Source organism: Sander lucioperca, chromosome 23 (genome assembly GCF_008315115.2).
Source record: "Sander lucioperca isolate FBNREF2018 chromosome 23, SLUC_FBN_1.2, whole genome shotgun sequence".
Lineage (NCBI taxonomy): Eukaryota > Metazoa > Chordata > Actinopteri > Perciformes > Percidae > Sander > Sander lucioperca.
In genome coordinates this window covers 10986423-11006491 of record NC_050195.1, presented here as the reverse complement: position 1 = coordinate 11006491, position 20069 = coordinate 10986423, and the positions used below count along the sequence as shown (strand labels likewise).

At 38.3% G+C, this 20069-nt stretch overlaps 1 protein-coding gene and 1 long non-coding RNA gene across 4 annotated transcripts; one reads left to right on the top strand and one right to left on the bottom strand.

Annotated features, from left to right (window-relative positions):
- LOC118494335 (putative protein TPRXL) lies at positions 1-2145 on the bottom strand. 3 transcript variants are annotated; one of them, XM_035998072.1, is made up of 5 exons: positions 1965-2145; positions 1746-1854; positions 1051-1125; positions 599-930; positions 1-142 (listed from the first exon to the last, which is right to left on the bottom strand). In XM_035998072.1, the coding sequence occupies exons 1-5, from the start codon at positions 2041-2043 to the stop codon at positions 111-113; spliced, it is 627 nt and encodes a 208-aa protein (XP_035853965.1). In that variant the 5' UTR covers positions 2044-2145; the 3' UTR covers positions 1-110. The 3 variants fall into 3 exon arrangements, with proteins under 3 accessions (XP_035853965.1, XP_035853964.1, XP_035853963.1); XM_035998071.1 differs by lacking the exon at positions 1-142 and having other exon boundaries at positions 213-930; positions 1746-1851; positions 1965-2138; XM_035998070.1 differs by lacking the exon at positions 1-142 and having other exon boundaries at positions 217-930; positions 1965-2143.
- A 10667-nt stretch (positions 2146-12812) lies between these two features.
- Positions 12813-15487, top strand: LOC118494341. Its single transcript, XR_004896466.1, has 2 exons — positions 12813-13041; positions 15284-15487. It is a non-coding gene; the product is annotated as an uncharacterized LOC118494341 (long non-coding RNA).
- Positions 15488-20069: the final 4582 nt, after the last annotated feature.

The window sequence follows — 20069 nt, the reverse complement described above, 5'->3', positions numbered from 1 at the left end:
TAAAGTTGCTGTCATTGTGGGTAATTTAATGTTCCACCCACTAACCAACCACAGCAGCCACATGGCATGTTTCATGTTTGATCCTTAGCTGGGTAAAAACTCTGCAGCCTTTATATAGTCTTATAGCTTCTTGCATTTTGCAGATAAATTGTCAGAAAGAAGTCCGATAAGATGCAGATAAACAGTCACACAGATGAATACCGAAAGCAGGATCACGTGTGCAACATTTATTTCTGACCAATTTCATGTTTTCATGGTTTCACAACTTCACAAGTTAACAAATAAATAGCTCAAAACATATTTTTGTTACTATAATCATGACACAGTAACTTGTAAACATTGATAAATACTCTTGGTAATAAATACATGAATAATTCTATCAGCGCTGGTCAATTAAATTAAACTAATAAATAATTTCACTCCTAACGGCATTGAAAGAAACTAAATATTCAACATAATAATAATTTAACATAGTTCTGTTCTTCAAGTGCTATTTCAAATATTGGTTTGCATCAGTGTTGAGGCCGTAATTGCGAACGTCTTGACAAATTCAGTCTTCATTGGTTGGAGGCGGAGACGCTGCTACCCGCCGTCAAAAAGGTTTCACCAGCAGGCATCTCGGACGTGGAGGGGGAAGAGGGAAGAGAGGAGGAGGAAAGAGGGACAGTGGAGGAGGAAGCAGGGAGAGAAGAGGAGGAAGCTGGGAGAGAGGAGGATGAAGCAGGAACAGAGGAGGAGGAAAGAAGGCGAAAGGAGGAGGAGGCAGGAAGGGTTGAGGAAAGGGGGAAAGAGGAGGGGGAAAGAGGGAGAGAGGAGGAGGAAGGAGGAGTGGAGGATGAAGAAGGGGAGGCAGTGGATGTGATGATGGACAGGAGGGAGACAGGCGTCGAGGGGGCCACAGGTGAAGTGGCGGCCTGAGCTTTTGCTTTCCTGTGAGAAAGAAAATAGATGACATAAATATATGAGACAGTACGTTTGGGGTTGAAGGATTGAACGAATGAGTGTCGAGGCGTGTGAGTAAATCAGAGGTAATAAAAAAAAACAACTTACTCAAATGCAGCAACCTTGCGGCGAACCCAGGGAGCTTTCAGATAACTGCAGAAAAGACCTGAGTTTGTTTGAAAGCTGCAGGAATGACAACAAATGCAACGTTAGTACTGTCCAGACTCTTTCTCTTGGTATAGTATTAATATTCTGTCTTGTAGCTAGGGCTGGGCAATAATTCAGTATGATAATTTATTTATAATTTCAGTGGAATCATATTGTGATGAAATTATATCGAGATATCGTGATATACAATTACGTTGTCTAAATTGATAATAAGCACATACTATAAATATAATAAATATATATATATATATATATATATATATATATATATAATCATTTGGAGAATTGCAGATTTGTTTTAACTTTAATTTGTTTTGTAAACACAGTCAGTATATAGCTGGAAAAGAATAATTTATTTTTTCTCTATAATTTCACTTGAAACTGTTTACAACATTATTGATTATTGATTATTTATCTAAAATGTTATTGTAAAAAATATTTTGTGAAAGCACCTATTGTCAACCCTACGATATCGTCGCAATATCGATATTGATGTATTTGGTCAAGAATGTTGTGATATCTGATTTTCTCCATATCGCCCAGCCCTAACTATAGATATGTCAGTTTATGGCAAATGCAAAGAAATAAAGTTGAAAAGCAAAGTTATTACATACAGCGTTGCTCTTTGTACTTACATGACAGCTTGGACACATGGAGGGTCAGCTCGCTGCACCAAGTATCCTAAGATTGGCTCGGTTATCTCCTGGTTGGTGACTTTCTTACAGCAGGATGCCAGCTTCTCTGCTAACGATGGATGGAAACATAAGAGTTCACTTACAAAATAACATAAGAATGTTAAATGGCTCACAGGAGGCAAAGCTCTTGTACTTTGTGTTTCTAAATCTTAATCTCACCTGCCGATCCCGACTGAAACATAGCCACCAGGACGATGACGACCAGCGCGCTCTTCAACATGCTTCCACAGTTTTCCATCTTCAAAAAATGAACGATAAATATGAGATTAAATGGATAAATACTGAATAAAGTAATCTCTGTTGGTCTTTCTTCTCCAGAGAGCTCGATGAACTGACAAACGTCTGGAGACGCCGATACTTAAAGGCCTGAAAAAGCAGAAGCAGTCCCTCCGGTGAGTCATCTCTTTACTTCTTTCTTTTTCCTCCTCTCTCTTCATCTGAATGAATGACCAGCTCACGTATGGGGTTTCCATGAAGTGACCGACAGGATGCACTTTCATCACGCAGTGTATGGTTTCGTTTGGAAATTTAAGTCATGGTTTTTCCTGATTGTCTGTCGGCAGGGGTGTGAGTGAGGAATCCCTCACAGGCCCTGATCATCCTCATGTTGCAACTTCTTTTATCTAGACATTTATTAAAGCATTAACTAAGACAAAATATAAATCAATCAACAAACTGGTCACTGTTCAGAGGACATCTGCCTCATTTCAAGACAAGGAAACATTTGAGCTACCAAAAAACGACTCCCTTTTTTTGTCCTCTGTAAAACATAAATGATACATTTTTAAAGATTTTTTTTTCCACGGTCAAACTTCTCATTTTTAGGAAGTAACTTCTGTGGCATTTATGTCATAAAGAATTTGGCAATCATTCTGGGCAGGACTTTCAGTGTCACTGGTTTCAGTGTGCAGTCACAATGAGCTCCAGCCCACTGACACACAAACATGTCTCAACATGCACTTCTGAACTCCCACCCATGTGTAATATACTGTCCAGAATGATTCATGTATTATTATTCACCGTTCTACGATTCAATATATTGCATTATATTTCCATACGTAAGGCGATATATTGGGATTTTTTTTATAAAGTATAATTTTAGAAAAACTAATGTTTAAAAAAAGACATGATGTGCATAAAAGTCTGATCAGTCTCCCAAAAAAGTGCCTCGGAACACACCAAAGCGACAAGACGTAATACGTCTCCGTAACAGCAGGCGGCGCTAATCTGTATTGTCGCCCAAAAAATGAAAACCGGCAGCTGATTGGACAAACGCGCCACGTGGGTTTGTTTTTTCCGGAAATTCAAAGACAGACTGTCATGGCGGCTTGTTCAGAATACGATCTCATATTGTACTAAAATAGTTCACCGAAACGTGTTTCTGAAAACATTTTAAGCGAGAAATAGGCCGTGCAGTTGCTGAATCTGTCTTCATTTTAGATCAACAAAGGTCAGTTTAAAAGATTTTCATCAGATTTTGAGAGGCTTAGTCACGCTCATCCCGCTGGCCATTTCCGGGTGAGTTCCGACCGCCCTGTCTCCGACTGAGCGTGTCAGGTCGGCCAAAATGAAGGCCGATGGCTTCTCCAACGGACGACGGCACGGAACACACCGAACAGACTCGAGTCACTGACCTCGCCAGACTGTCCAACGGACGATTATCGGCCCGGTGTGTAACTGCTTTTAGGCAAGGACACTAGTGGTGCGTCTCAGCATAGCCGTCTAGCGGTAGGGGGTTTAAACACAACATAAACGTGAACCACTGTCTTACATGAATATTTTTGCACATAAACTAAAAAAAACACTGTGTTTTTGAAAATCGATACAGTATTGCAAAATAAAGTATCGTGATACTCAAGTGTATCGATTTTTTTCTTACATCCCTATTCTTTAGTAATGTCCAAAATCTCCGTTAGACACAAACATCATACAAAAAGAGGATTCTTCAGATTTTTACAGGACAATTTAGAGAGCATGATTCTTCACAAGGGAGTATATTAACCTACATGAGGTCTTAGGTCTGGTGCTTGTTTTTCACACCAGGCTTTGCAAACTCCTGTTCACACTCATTAACCTACACCTGTACACGTTTTGAAACAAAACATCAGATCTGTGTGAACCACTAAGGAGGCTGTAACATTTCTCAAATTAATATAATCATATCTATATATTAAATAAACATAAATGCAATACGAAACAGAACAAGAAAAATACATATGTCAGTTTTACTTTGTTTGAACTTGCAGCTGTAAAACTATGAATCAGAGCAGCAAATCAAACCCTTTCTGACCTCTGTCTGCTCCCACACCTCTCTAAACAATACCGACACCCGGGTATACTGAAACATGTGTGCACCCAAAGCTGTGACAGGGAGAAAGCTCTTATGAGAGCTTGAATTAGACATGTCGCTCATTCAACCAAAATGTGGAAAAAAAAGTGACTATTGCATCAGAATGTAAAGCAGAACCTTCCACTCTCTGCTGACTTTCAGTTTGTGTTCTCGTAAGATCTAAATGTGAAAGTATCTTTGGGCTCATTGTTTTTACTAGAAAATATAACTTATGAGTCCTAAACCTCCCTTACAGCTAGAGGCCATTGTGCTGTTTTATCCCAATTTGATCCAACATGTTTGAACCAAGCAACTGCCTGAAAAATATCCTTTACAGTCCTTTTAATGTTTGTTTTTTGCGTATCAGAAAAGAGAACTGGATAGTTGGTATGGGCTGCCACTATGTTGCTAAAACGGGTGTGATTAATTTGCAGTCAACTGCACCTCTTTATTCTTTTCTTCCCAGCGTATTTAAAATAAACAGTCAGCATCTCTGTAGAAGGTGTTAGGACACCATGTGATTCTGGTGACTTTCTGAGAAATAAGTGTTTGGGGGGGGGCAAGGTGGGTGGTGTTGCACTACTGAAGCTGACAGCATGGTGATAATGTCTAGACAAGCTTGCACACATCATGTTAGCATGACAAAGATAAAAAAAAAAAAAAAAGTCTTGTGTAAGCAGCTTTTATTTTTTTCAAAGATTCAGAGTAAATCACAAAAATGTGACTCGGAGCATTAAACCTTGTGACTTCCTACAAGTTACAGGTTACTACTGTGTATGCTTTTTATATTTTTTATTAGCAATCATACATGTAAGTTGCCTTATTTCCCATTATGTATGCACAGTATGTTGGACTAAACAGTTAAATTTGCAGCACAGCAGACAGACAAACAGGCTGAGGAAATGAGTTGAGACAATTGTCGGTTGCACTTTACTTGAAGGTATCTACTTAAGAGTGACATGACACTGTCATGAACGTGTCATAAACATTTTAAACAAGTCAAACATTTATAACATAACGCTTCTTTTAGTAAGTGTCATTCGGTTTTTGTCATGACAAGTTAAGGTTAGGGTTAGAGTTAGAGTTAGGGTTCTTGTTCAGTGTCATGTGTTCATGACACTGTCATGTCACTCTTATGTAGATACCTTCAAGTAAAGTGTTACCCAATTGTCTTAAGAATAAATTCCCCAGCAGCTATCACTTAGCTTGGTGTTGATGGTAAGAAGATTAAAATAAACCAAACTTCCTTCCTACTTTTCTTCTCATTGCCGGTTGCAACACATGGGGTGTTTTTCACTTGGCTTTACATGCAGAAAGGATTCTATTATTATTTTCTTATTTAAAGAGAGTTTCCCCCTTAAAAAAAGGAAAGTGTAGCGTCATTTCTCAACCCATGTCTAAAACAAATCTAAACAAAATGTAGTATTGTGTAAGCAAAGAGCAGATAACACAGGAATCTTAAATAGTGTCCTTTTAAATGATATGTGCTAATGTCAATATTAGGTACAACTGTGGCTATTTTAACGTTATCTTAGATTCAATTCATGACATATTTGACACAAGCAGCGTTGAAGGAATGTGAAGTCTTTGTTCGACACCGTTTCAAAAATGTGCACACAAAGGAATGCAGACGTCAATAAATGAGTTAGAATTAGCTCATAGGCTGAAATTCGCACAAGTATTTACTGATTGTTTTTGATTGACTTTGACATCCACAATTCACTGCAGTGTCTCCACTAAGAAGATATACACCTGCGCTTTTTTCTTCTTTTTTTCGGAGTGAAGTTTGGAAAGAGATCACATTAAGAAGCTAGAAAAGTGAGATCGTTTGAGAAGTGTTTATTCTGCTGTGTGTATATATACCTCTATCTGTAGACTTTTAGACGTTTGTCTTTCCTCTTTTCAACACATTACATCCTCTGCATGAAATCGTAAACCACTTCCCCTTTTCTTCTTTAATCAAGTCAGAGTGAAAGGCCGTAGCTGTCTGCCAAACTGATTGCAACTATCAGACACACCGTTTTAAGCAGCTACTTGATCAATTTTACATGCGTATTTGTATTTCCTGGCACAATGCAGCATTGAGTTGGCATAAAACATTGTTTACTGATCTCATTAGTTTGCATGGATGAAATAGAAGGCAATACAGTTATACAGTTTATACCATAGACATCTTATTTACTGTTTATATTATATATTCACACTGTCACACATAGCATCTCTCCATAGCTTGTGGTTTACCACGAGTGCAGAGTTGATGCAAGAGGGCCGCCTGTGCAAGTTACTAAGGGATGAGTTCAGTGCTGTCCCCACCTGCTTGATAATACATTCTCAAGTGATGAATTTCTATCAGGAAATAAAAAGTATATTGCCTTTCATTTTAAGATACCAAGTGGGATGTCATGGATGTCCAAGATGCAATTATCCCAAACAATATTGCGACTGGACCAGATGGTGGAGGAGGCTGATGGACAAACCCAGAAGTGCAGCGTAGGTTTAACTAAGAGTGTTTGGCAGAGGCCCCTGTGTTGTGACATTTTAGTTCACGCATTAAGAATGTCTTTCTTGCGTTATGGGGAAACATAAAATCTTATCGAGCCACCATCGAGCGGAAAGTTTCATAGTTTCAATCAGTTTGAAATACATAACACTAAATAAACTGTATTTATGGCTTTATGGCTTCTTCTATTGAACAACAAGTTGTTATCGGTCGAGGTAGGGCATCTGGTAGCTGCTCACAAAGAGCAGTATTTGGAGAAGTTGGGAGATAGCAGGATTGGATACCGACCCTTAATTCTTCCTCCCTCCGTTTTCACGGACCTCATTAAATCACAGAGTCTGCCCGACTTCAGTCCACATGATCTGTACCACTATGTGGTAAACGGGGTATCCCCATATACTGGTGCTGATCTCAAAGCTTTTAAAAGTCTGGATGCTAACCAGTTCTTTGGAGCTGGCTGGGTTACAGGTACACGATGCTACGCTAACGGCGGGGGGAGGTACCTCATAATGGCAAAGATAAGACATCAATCTAGGGTTTATTTTGTATTAACATCTATTCTTTACTTAAGTAAAGATTTATATAACACGTAGCCCATATTTTTAGAGGACATGGTCGGTCGTGGCTACCCACATACCGCTGTTCACTGGGTGTGCCAATGCAACTTTCTAATGGATGCCTGAACGCATCCAACTCTGGGAAGTGCAGTCATTAATTATCTATCACATGTTAATCCATGCAGTAAATCACAGAGTGTCTATGATCAGTAGAAACCACACATAATTGTAACATCTAGCCATCTTCTTTGATTATATTCGCTGTGTAGCCTATGTTAAGATTTGACCGGTGGATATTACGACGCGATGGGCAGCAGCTAGCAGTCCAAAGCTAGCTGCAGCTAGCTCGTCAGCTAGCCGGGGTAGGAGCTCCGCAGACCCGCATTTAACTCGTTTTTTTTGGCCTTTTTGAAGCTAGTTTCCGTGCCATGTCATCTTTAATTTAACTGATATTTTTTGTATGTGTATTAAGTTAAATGATCAAGGGAACGGCTTTCTTTTTTGGATATGTAGCTAGGTCAGTGAATAACCGATGTTAGTTATGTGGGTCATCATCGGGTTGGACCTGTTAGCAGGAACAGCTGGTTAGCACGGCAGCTAGCTGGTTGAGGATAATTTTATTTATCACTCATTTAAAACAGAAAGGCAATACATACACATGCTTGTGTTGGTGAGGATTACTCTGCAGATTGTCAATGTGAGAACACAAACATGAACGAAAACGTACGTGTTTAGCTTGCCGTCCGTCTACGGCATAGCTCTTCCGCTGTCCGTCATGGCGTTCATAATTTGCGCAAGTGGAGCGTGACGTCACGTGCAAAGGTTCTATATGATTTAACAGGAGTTAGGAGGAAACAGTGTTGAGATTTATAATAACGTAACTTTCTGTATGGATCATAGTACAGTATTACAGGTATTTTATCTGCTGACCCGTTAACATTTGGCAAAAAAAACTGATTTATTTGACAAAGCAGCATTTAGCAGAATACTGAAAGCAGCAGAAAGGCAGAACTGAGTACATTTTAATATCTGTTTATTTATCAAAAGTAATATCGCGATATTCAACAACTTTAGGGCATATCGCACATTTTCCTCATATCGTGCAGTAGGTGTGGGCGATATATATCGTCTACGATAATATCGTCATTGTTGTGTTAACGATGTGCAAATTTACATTATCGAGTATTTAAATTACTTAGAAAAAAACACTTCAAAACACGCACGGATTGTTGTCGGCAGCTAGCAGGCCGAGCTAGCTACCGGCAGGATCGAGACAAGAACTCCGGCAAGACCAGAGGAGGAGGACTGTGCATTTTCGTGCATAATGAATGGATTACCAACAGCATGATCGTTGCCCAGCACTGCTCACCTGATCTGGAAGCCCTGTCGGTAATATACAGGCCATTTTATTTACCATGAAAACAGCACACTGCCGTCTACGTAGCCCCCATGCTGACGTTAGCACAAGTTTGGCTCACTGCTAACCATAGTGCAGACAAACAATCTGCAGCACGATCACCTGGAGGGGATACATATCGTAGCAGGGGACTTTAACAAGGCGTCCTTAAAGTCTGTACCTCCCAGCTTTTTCCAGCATGTAGACTGTGCAACTAGAGGGAAGAACACACTAGACCATGTAGCATACTCTAACATCAAGAAACCATACAGAACTACGCCTCTCCCTCACCTGGGCCAGTCAGATCACATCCAACTACTCCTGATCCCAGCATACATCCCGGTCAGAAGGACTATACAGCTAAGTAGAAGGACTATCAAAACCTGGCCTGACACTGCCCTATCCCAGCTCCAGGACTGCTTCCAATAAGGACATGGTTGTGTGCAATATGTTACAGAACAGAGCCCTTTGTTTATTGTTATGATTTCATCCTGCTTGTGTGCTGCACAATTTACATTACAGCAGAGGTGAACAACTGAATGTTTACTCAGAGTTCAATGTTCCTACACTAGTTCAGTTAGTATTTTGTATGTCTTTGAATTGTTTTTACTTGAATACTTACATTTTAAAGAAAATAAATAAGAACTGTTTTCATTCAACATTGTGCCCATTATTAGCATCAGTGATTAAGTAACTCTGACTTTTAAAAACACATTTTTAAAGGATATCGTCTAATTATCGTTATCGTCAAAATCGCCAAAAATATCGAGATATTATTTTTTGTCCATATCACCCAGCCCTAATAACCCCTGAAATTGTGTCAGATGCAGCATAGGGTCGCAATATTTTCATCTGTATCATCTTTTAGTCTAATTTGTTTAATATGTAAATGGTTATTTCTCTCAAAATGATCTGATAATGTTATGTAGTCATTGTTTTCACCTTTGTTTGATTAGTTTATTACTGAACCCAGCAATCACGTGCCAAGCCATCATGTCCTGCGCCACACACCACCACAAGTAAATTCTCAACCTGTGGTAAACACTTGATTTATTGCACAACTTCACCACATGTCCACCAAGGTGATGCTGACCACCTCGGTAGACCGTGCGGTTTGTGTGAGCTCAGCATTGCATTTCTACTTTTTGCCGATGATGTAGTGCTGTTAGCATCTCTGTAACCTCCAGCTTGCACTGGGAGGGTTTAACACTGAAGTTTCTGATCCCCAGTCTCTGAATCTAAAGTTACTTTTCTTTATCTGTTGATCACATCTGGTGCCAAAGGTGAAAAAAGATTTTATTTAGATAAAAAAAATAAGCCATATCTTTTAAATCTTTAAATGAGTCTGCTTTAATTAGACCTGTTCGACCATGTTATCATCCAATTGCATGAAACTATTTTAAAGATGAATGGTCAGACAACCTGAATGATGAATATAGATTAGGATATAGATAGTTTTAGATGGAAGGTTTTAAAGAAATGTCATTGTACAATGGAAAATGTGTGACTAAATGGTTTCCACATGCAAGGAAGGACAGTATTTTCTGTGAAACCCCTCAATTACTTTCTGCCCTCTCCAATATTTGCTTTATGCAAAAAGGGGAAGTAATTATCCCACATAAGACAGAGTTTCGGAAGGATGACAGGGTCATGTGCCACATCAATCATACCCAGTTTCACAGAGGTTAACGTTGATGCCAGCATTCAGTGTCTTACTAATACTTTCAGTACAAAAGGCAGATGCTGTGTCATGCTCATCATTCCTCTATTTCCAGGATGTGATGAAACGGTGGTCATTTTCTCATTAGCAACATGTCAGCAAATCGCTATAACAACCAGACATGCTGTCTGTGGAAGGCTGTACTATGAAAGTAGCTACTGGATGTGGTCAATCTGGCCAGTAGATTCCAGAGGAAAATGCTGTACACATCAGCATGTTTCACATTTTTACAGTGCTGCTGGTTGATCACATGTCTATTTAACAGAATGTAAAACTATATATCTTTCCATAAAGATTTGCCTCTGTACTATACCGTATATGTCTTTGTTAAAACAGTATATTGAAGGAGTGAAGGACAAGATACTGGTTTCCTAACTCAAGACCCACTTACTAGCTTTTGTCAGAGCTTCCAACCATCTCACATGGTCTTTATCAGCAGATGGAAATGCTGACGATGTGATTGAAAGCTGCAGAAAAAGCTAATAAGTGGACCTCGAGTTGGAATTGTTTTGTCAAACTACAGTTTATGCTTAACTTTTAGATTAAATTGTTTACTTTTGTTGGAAATTATTAAGAGTTTGTAGAATTTTAATTCTTAACCACATTACACAGTTTAGAGAAAAGGCATACCTCAACTTGATTACACAATCTCTAAAATTAGACTTTTCTCATATTAGAAACAGTTCTTAAGATACACCATAGGAATCAATGCTACAGCAATCATTTTTAAAATCTCATTTTGGACCTGAATTCTTTGTCGGTTACACAATAGTTTATTCTCTACTAAGCAACCGATAATTTCCAAGATCTCATTACAAATAATGTGGTGGGTTTGAGCTGAAGTAGCTGTTATTTTCACACCTGCTGCTTTTGGGTTTCATACTGTAATAACTTGACGGTAAGTGACGAATGATCAACATCAAATGCAAACACTTAAACCACAACAACAGCTGCCCCCTCAGTATTGATGCTGTCACAGTAAGCAACTTCAGAAAAGATCTCAGTTATTTTGTTGTTTGTTTTATGGTGTTCATAATTTGAATAGTTTTTACTCAGCATTGGTAGCAAAGCCTTGTGATTGGCTGGTGCTTTTTATAAAATCAGTCACAGCTGTATCCACAACTGTCTTGGTAGAAGAAATAAGGAAAAGCTGTGACACAATTAACTATTGACTGTGAGTCTTACACATAAAATAATCTAATTTTGAATCCATTTATCACTGTGTGAGCGTGTGTGTGCATTAGGGGTGGAACGGTACATGTATTCGTATTGAACCGAAACGGTACGGGCGTCTCGGTTCGGTACATGAATTTACACGGAGAATACACGGTATAAAAATAAATAAAACTTGCGTGCAAATTAATTAATGTAATGTGGAACTACTGTTACATACGCGTTTCTTAGGGACACCTAATCTGTAGCCCCGCCTTAGCTCTGAAGCTCCTAAGCTCCGCCTACATGTCAAGTTGGTCCAGTGAGTCCACACGAAGCAAAGTAGTCCCTGTATCCCTTCTCGCCTCGACCACAAATGGCTTCCAGGCCCATTTGCTTCGCTGTTTGCTCCGTTGTTAGCTTGTGAAGCTAACGCCACAATTCGCCAACTGCTCTGTGTAACCGAAGCTGCTCTTTTAACACCCCTGCTCTGTGCATTCACATATGAGAGCAGCGCTTGTCTCCCATATCACACTACTAGCTGATTGTCTTATTTTGTTTACAAGTTCCAGATGGAGTCTGGAGATGATGTGGGGTAGCCTACTTATTGTTTACAGTTTACATCTTACTTTATATGCTTTAGAGACTGGATGACACTAGGTGGTACAGCCTGAGACATGCACAATAAAAAAAATTGCCTTCTGCATTTTTGTTATGCTTTTCCCTCCATTGTACCGAACCGAACCGTGATGTCTGAACCGAGGTATGAACCGAACCGTGACTTCAGTGTACCGTTCCACCCCTAGTGTGCATTGTTTCAAGACTAGTTTCTCAAGGCCAGACATATTTTTGTATTGCGGATTTTTTACTAACTGTCATGCCTAAACTATCAACTCTCGATCAAACTTTTGTTCTCTTCAGGCAGGAAAAAAGCTCTGAAGCAGTGTTTCATGTATCAACAACAGTGAAACAGTCTTTGAAGGTTAGCAGTACACAAACACCACCCGCATCATGTACACCACCAGTCTGTGGAAACAACAGACAGCAGTTTATCACAACTTTGTCGCCATCAAGTGGGCGAAGGAAAGCCTGCAGCCAAATTGTCCAAATTTAGAACCGAAAAAAGAGGAGGTTTATAAAGAAATGTTACAAAAAGCCAACTGGTTGTCTCAGCTTTGCACACAATGCATGCTGGGATACAATATAACCAAGGCTGGATAGCACCACAAGTCCCAAGTTCACTGCAAGTCAATTGTTTTTTGTCAGGGAATTTTCCCCACCAAAGTCCACTATCAGCTAAGGCAGTTTCTGCTGTATTTGTGTGTGGCCCTGTGTCAAATCTTCAAGACATGTTGCAATAAAAAGTATTACTTGGAGTGCTGTCCAAATTACCTTTTATATATTATTATCAACATTTAGGATCTAGCACCCAGTCTTCAAAGTCTTCTAAGTTTCAGTGTGAGTTGAGCGTGTTAAATCTTTATTTATTTATTTTAATTTTTTTTTAAATATCCAAATGCAAATAATCTTTGAATGTGTACAAAATGGTGAACAGTTTCTTATTCATCTAAATGTTGTAAAGGTTTGCTGCCAAAGTCTTGCCTACTATGACTGATTCTCACATTCTGAACACCTTTCTTTCTTAGCCTTCTCTTCAATTCAGTAAAATGCAGATTATAGATTATAGTTCTGTGGTGAAGTGACACCACGTTTATAAAACAAACAATGTGAAGCAACTTCCTTTTTTGAATATCACGATTTGGGTTTGGCCAAAAACACCTCTTTCTCGTTTCTTCATCTGTTCCATCACCATGACACAGTGTATCTGTGGGTTCTCTAAAAAGGTGTTAACATGCTGTAGCAATAATGTTTTTTATCAGGTAATCAGTTAAAACGGGCAGTTTGAGGACACATTGGGTTTTTGCTACCATGATCATAGCCACAGATTAACAGACTGCAATGACATGTCATTTTATATTGCTGCATTGTATTGCTTCGCATTGCAAGCATTGTATCTTATCTTTTCAAAACATATTCTCCCACAAACCTGAAAGAGCCTCATCATTCTGCGTATACGTGCAGATAGGCTAACTTGAAAAAGTTGAATGGAGCCATAAAACCATAAAAGCTGTAAACTCATTTGAGTAACACATTTCATGATTGGCATTACCCCCCTTGCCAAAACATGTGGTGCAAAGTTTTATTTCACATACAGATACAACATATTAATCCTTTGTTCTGTAGAATAACCTTAACCCATCACAAGTTCCCAGAGACCATGGCGATGGCCTCAAATGTCCGACCAACAGTCTAAAACCAAAAGATCCTCAGTTCACAATCATAGACTAAGAAAAACAGAAAATAATTGCAATTAAGAAGCTTAAACCAGTACTTGTTCTTATTTTTTTGGCATTTTAGGCCAGGACAGATTAGACGTGAAAGGGGGGAGAGAGGGGGAATGACATGTAGCAAAGGGCTGCAGGTTGGAATTGAACCTGCGGCCGCGGCAGCAAGGACCGAGCCTCCTCTGTACGTGGGGTGCACGCTCTACCAGGAGAGCTACCCAGGTGTCCAACCAATACTTTTGACATTATATACATTATATTAACTTTTGGAGAAACGCAACCTGACATCACGCTGCGGTGGCCAATCACGTAACCTACCGGCGAATACACAAGACAAATTGGAGTGGGGAACGCAATGGAAACACAAATGGGCCATTTAAGTGACACTACCACACCACTGCGCACAACCCTGCGTGAATTGCAGCAACGCCTGATTTGGTGTGAATGCAGACTTAGTGAAACATTTTCAGCAGATTGGATAAATTGAGCACTTTGAGCTGATCAAATATTGTTAAACACTACTGCTTTAATTATTTCCACACAAATTTAAGATTTAGGTTAAACAAAAAAATGTCATCCTACATCTAAGATATTTAAACCTGCAATAACTGATTAATTTGGCCACTTGGGGGCAGCACAAACAAGTTGAGAACACAACACAGGCTTGTTGAAATAAGGTGACCTTGAGTGACGTGAAAAGTGCCCATGAATAAAATGTATTAATATTATTATCTTGTTGCCAAACAGTTGATTATTTACAGTCTGCAAAGCATTTGTTTTTATCTCGTGACACATTTTAGTTTCAACAAAACAAGCAACCTTCACTGTTCTCTTATGTGAAAAGAATACCTGTAAATGTTAAGTTATAAGACACTTCAGGCTAAGGAAGAAGGAATGAATATCAAAGCTTAAGTAATTCACATATTGACACTATTGATAAAACGGATGCGTATCAGTACACACAGATGCTTTCAGACCGAATGTGGTCACTGAGGGCCAGACGGCTAAGAATAACCCTCACTGACTGGTTATTCAAAGATTCAGTGGTTTATTTTTGCTACACAGACTCGTCACGGAAAACCCCATTCATGCAGTTCCAGTACTGCAGCCTACTACAGCACTAAAAGTAGACTTTAAACATGTACAAAATCTAAATTCAGCCACACAAGGTAATTTAAAATGATTTATTTTTGTTTCCAGATTCAGTTCCAAAGACAGACTCTGCCATTACTGTTATTGACAACTTTTTTTTTGAAAGTCCAAAGTTCACTGCAAGTCAATTGTTTTTTGTCAGGGAATTTTCCCCACCAAAGTCCACTATCAGCTAAGGCAGTTTCTGCTGTATTTGTGTGTGGCCCTGTGTCAAATCTTCAAGACGTGTTGCAATAAAAAGTATTACTTGGAGTGCTGTCCAAATTACCTTTTATATATTATTATCAACATTTAGGATCCAGCACCCAGTCTTCAAAGTCTTCTAAGTTTCAGTGTGAGTTGAGCGTGTTAAATCTTTATTTATTTATTTTAATTTTTTTTACAATATCCAAATGCAAATAATCTTTGAATGTGTACAAAATGGTGAACAGTTTCTTATTCATCTAATTGTTGTAAAGGTTTGCTGCCAAAGTCTTGCCTACTATGACTGATTCTCACATTCTGAACACCTTTCTTTCTTAGCCTTCTCTTCAATTCAGTAAAATGCAGATTATAGATTATAGTTCTGTGGTGAAGTGACACCACGTTTATAAAAGAAACGTTAATGTGAAGCAACTTCCTTTTTTGAATATCACGATTTGGGTTTGGCCAAAAACACCTCTTTCTCGTTTCTTCATCTGTTCCATCACCATGACACAGTGTATCTGTGGGTTCTCTAAAAAGGTGTTAACATGCTGTAGCAACTCTGCCATTACTGCTATTGACAACTTTTCAGAATAAAATAATGCCAGAATTTTTCTATAGATAATAATGTAGATAGACATATATAATAGCAATAAGTAGTAAATTAGTTAAAAACACTTTTCTCAGTAGCTGCTTTGCTGCATCGTTTTTGCTATTCCAGATCATCTTCATCCAGGACTTCAAATCTTTTCCTCAGTGATTTTGAGATATCTGGAGGACACTTTAATTCTTCCTGTGGTGGAGAGAGAGAGAGGGAGCAGGAAAAAGGAAGAGGTAGAGAAATGGACATGAAGTTCGTCATATTCATATTCTTTTCTCTCAAGGAAATTCTTATTTTTCTGAAATGTGGTACCAAATTACATGGTCCTGTTCACCAAATGTAATGTGATAATATGCAATTATTCTGTGACTGTGAAGCAATCCTTAGCTGTAAAGTTATAACACTATTTAGTCGTGTTAGGTATATTTCACTAAAGTCTACATTGCCTGGTTGCAAGTAAACAGCAGAGTAGTCAAAAACAGCTTTGGAAAGTCACAATTTTCACAAAGTTTGTAAACCTGTCATCCTGCAGGGTTAGAAACAAATTTCATTCGTCAAACCCTCTAGCTGTAGCACATCATGTGAGTTGGCGGTTTTATTGGTCGATACTCACCTTGTTTAGAAGGTTTTTGAGCCACGGGGGAGTTGGTTTGACACAAAACATTTTACCACTGTCATTAATAATCCTAGAAACAGGGAAATAAAACAATTAGACATTTAGTTTATTGCCTGAATGTTTTGTCATTGGTTGATGCTTATTTGTGTATTGCTATATTGCATTTGGTCCTGAAATTGCTATCATTTCCAGTGGTGGAAAGTATCTAAATATATGTACTTGCGTACAATTATGAGGCACTTGAGTATTTCAATTTACTAACTTATCAACAATTCACAACGACAGTACATACAAATAACTTTAGTCTTGTCAGGAGAACCATCAAGAAAGGCTTTGAAACTGAACTGAACATTAAAAAGACCTTTTTATTGATCCATTTCTGCTTAAGGAGCCTTGTTTCTGCTAGCCATCCACAACAATACTGCTGCATCTCTTCCTAATTTCCCAAAACTACGGAGCGGCTTAGGGCCCAAATCACAGAACACGCATGTGTTAATCGCGCATCAAAAAGTCAAAGTAGTGACGTTAAAAGGAATTTGCGTTAGCTCGTTATTGTGTTCATTTTGACTTAACCCTAAATATAATACATAATGTGTACTTTTACGTTTGGTACTTTATGTATATTTTGATGCCAATACGTTAACTTGAGTAAAGTTTTGAATGCAGGACTTTTACTTGCTTAGGTTTATTTACTTTTTACCCTCATGCTACCTATACTTAAGTACAAGCTCTGAGTACTTCTTCCACCTGGGATGATTTCAACGGAATTAACAGTTTATTTCCATTTCAGGATAAAAGTACAGCGAAGGAGGTCCAGAAGAGAGGTTTACTGGCTGAGGTACATCTCCACTAGTTTGAAGCATAAATGGGGAGATGTAGAATTTCAGATGTATTTATGTTTAAAGACATTTTTAAAGCATGCTGTACTTACACAAAGGCATGGTACTTGCAGCCGCGTCGCTCTTTCTGTTCATAGCACTGCTTGATTTGCTCAATACGCTTGTAGGGAATGACTTTATTACAGCAGGATATTTGCATTTGTGGCATCTCTGAGAGAGAGAGAGAGAGAGAGAGAGAATATGATTGCTGCTATACATTTTAAAAGGGGTTGAGGAAAAGTAGGTCTTCCCCTCTTGACTTGTAGTTTTACCTCAGTGGTATAGTCAGGGTTTAAAGGCCATAGTTTGGACAGATGTTTAAAAATATTTTATGAGTTTCCCAAATATATAAATGAAAAAACAGCAAAACATGATGGTGTCAATGTAATGATACAGTATAATATATGTGCTAAAACAAAAATAAAACAAAATAATGATAAAATACAAAGTTGACTGTAGTCACAGTTGTGCGACAATACGCAGTCAGGATGAACATAAAGTTAGGGCTGAGACAATTAGTCAACCGATTGTTCCACAGAGAACCAAACAATCTGCAGCGGTTTTCATAGTTGATTGATCGTCCAAATCATTTTACAAAGCAAAGATGTCAAATGTTCTCTGTAAAAGAGCTGTACCTTCTGCTGCAGAGAAGAGCATCACAACAGCCAGAGTGAGCAGACCGATCCCGACGGAGAGAGTCGTCCACATCTTCAAACGCTGCACGGCACCAAAACTGACTCTGGTTCTGTGAATCGTTGTTCAGTTACTAAGTGCTCAACTCTCCCAAGTGTAACGATTTGTGAAGGGTTAGAGAGATGTTGAATTTATGTACCGCAGCTTTTACGCTAAATGAGGAACCATTGTTGACATGCGCAGTGTTTTTGGAGAGACTCACACCCAGAAGATAATGGAGTTTGTTACCATATATGTTCAGGTTTGTTGTTTATCTCCAGCGTTTATCTTCTTCTGCAATGAGTTCAGCTGAATAACATTTCAACATCATCACTGAAAGCCAGCTCTGTAACACTTTATTTGAAGGGGTAGTCCTCAGTATCTGGTGTGGCACAGAAATGGAATAATGGAAAGTCAATGCTAACTTTGCATTAAAAGTGTCATAATGTTTATGACAGATGTCATAAACATGACACTTTTAATGCAAAGTTAGCATTGTCCGAGATGTCTTTGTCATGACAATTTGACTTTAGCGAAGACAACAGTTTTATAAGGCGGGAGCATTCTGAGTGTCAATAGCAGAAAAGGGTTATAAGAAAATAAGATAAGTTAGTTTTCTGTTGATTCTCATCTTATGACTATCAACTAAAGACCAAAATGCCCCCCTAACTTTAAATATAAAATGATTTGATGTTTTTTTTTTCAAGTAATGACTGAATGTAGATGTATAAAACACTTAGGCCAATACGTTATGGATTTAAGTCTCTTTCATGCTCTTATTCTGTCCTATATTGGACAGTATGTAACCAAAGTAATCTTGATTAGAGTTAACATGTACATGCAATTACCTGACTATGGTAACAACTGTAAATTGTCCCATATATGTATGATAAGATTTCCACATATTCTCAACTTAAATCCTAATTCATGCAGTGAATCCCCACCGTACTGATAGCCAAAATCAGACTTCTCACAAAGTCAATCACATTTTAAATCAATCATGATTTATTTTTGGTCTCAAGTAAAATTTTTGGTCAGCAAAAAAAGAAAACATGTTTTAGGCCGTTACTGTTATTGACAACTTTGCAAAATAATGCCACAAAAAATGTTTAAAAGCTGTAAAATGCACATAGAAAAGTTTAAAAATATATTTCCTTAAAATTGCTCTTAAATACCCATCCATGCATTGAATTCCCACTGCACTGTCATCAAAAGGTAAATAATCACACATTATATTTGGTCTCAGGTTCAGCTACAACCCTTAAAAAAGTCTCACTGTAATTGACAACTTTACAAAAAAATGCCGCGACTAAACTGTAAAAGCAATAAATAGTGAAATGTTCGGAGTAGCTGCCATGCCTAATCAATAAAACAGGACTTTAAATCTGCGTTTTGAAATCCCAATCGCTGGGGGACACTTGAATTGTTTCTGTGGTGGAGAGAATAAGACAAAAGTAAAAAGAGAATTACAATTATGCAGTGACACAGAAAAGTCCATGACTTTCACAAAATGTTTGGTTTAACATTAGTAAAGTACCTCAGTAGACTTTTGCCGAGCATTTCCTATTTCTCTCTTACAACATAACATTGATAAACTGTGGGTTGTATGCTCTACTCATGTTGTGATCATATCTGTAGTTTTCTTTTGTTTGGTTAAAACCTTGGCGGGAACAATATTGTTGGGATTTTAGTTTTGGCTCGTGAAAAACAAAAAAACGCCGCTTAGTTTCAAGTGAAACAAACGTTTGAGCAAAATTTAAGCTGTACTCACCGCCGCTAGTTTCTTCTTCAACCACTTGGAGTCTGGCTTGATACATTGCCAATTACCTGACACAGGTTTAATCCTAGAAACAGGAAACAGAGGAATAAAAAAAATGTCATTACCTAAACATCATTTGGTTGACGCTCTTTTCTAAGAACACCTCTGATAACATTTATCATTTCAAAGATGCCCCTGTGCAACCAGATTATAACCAAGTGAAGCTCAAGGATCCAGTGTTGTATTTGCTCCTGTATAGACTTTAACCAAGGAAACAGCTTCTTAATTAGCAACTGATTTTTTTTAAATTTCTTCCTCCATTTCAGGACGAATGCCACAGTGCAAGAAGAAGAAGGTTGTCACTGAGGTAATTCTCAAAATGTTTTTAGCAGATAAAATGACAT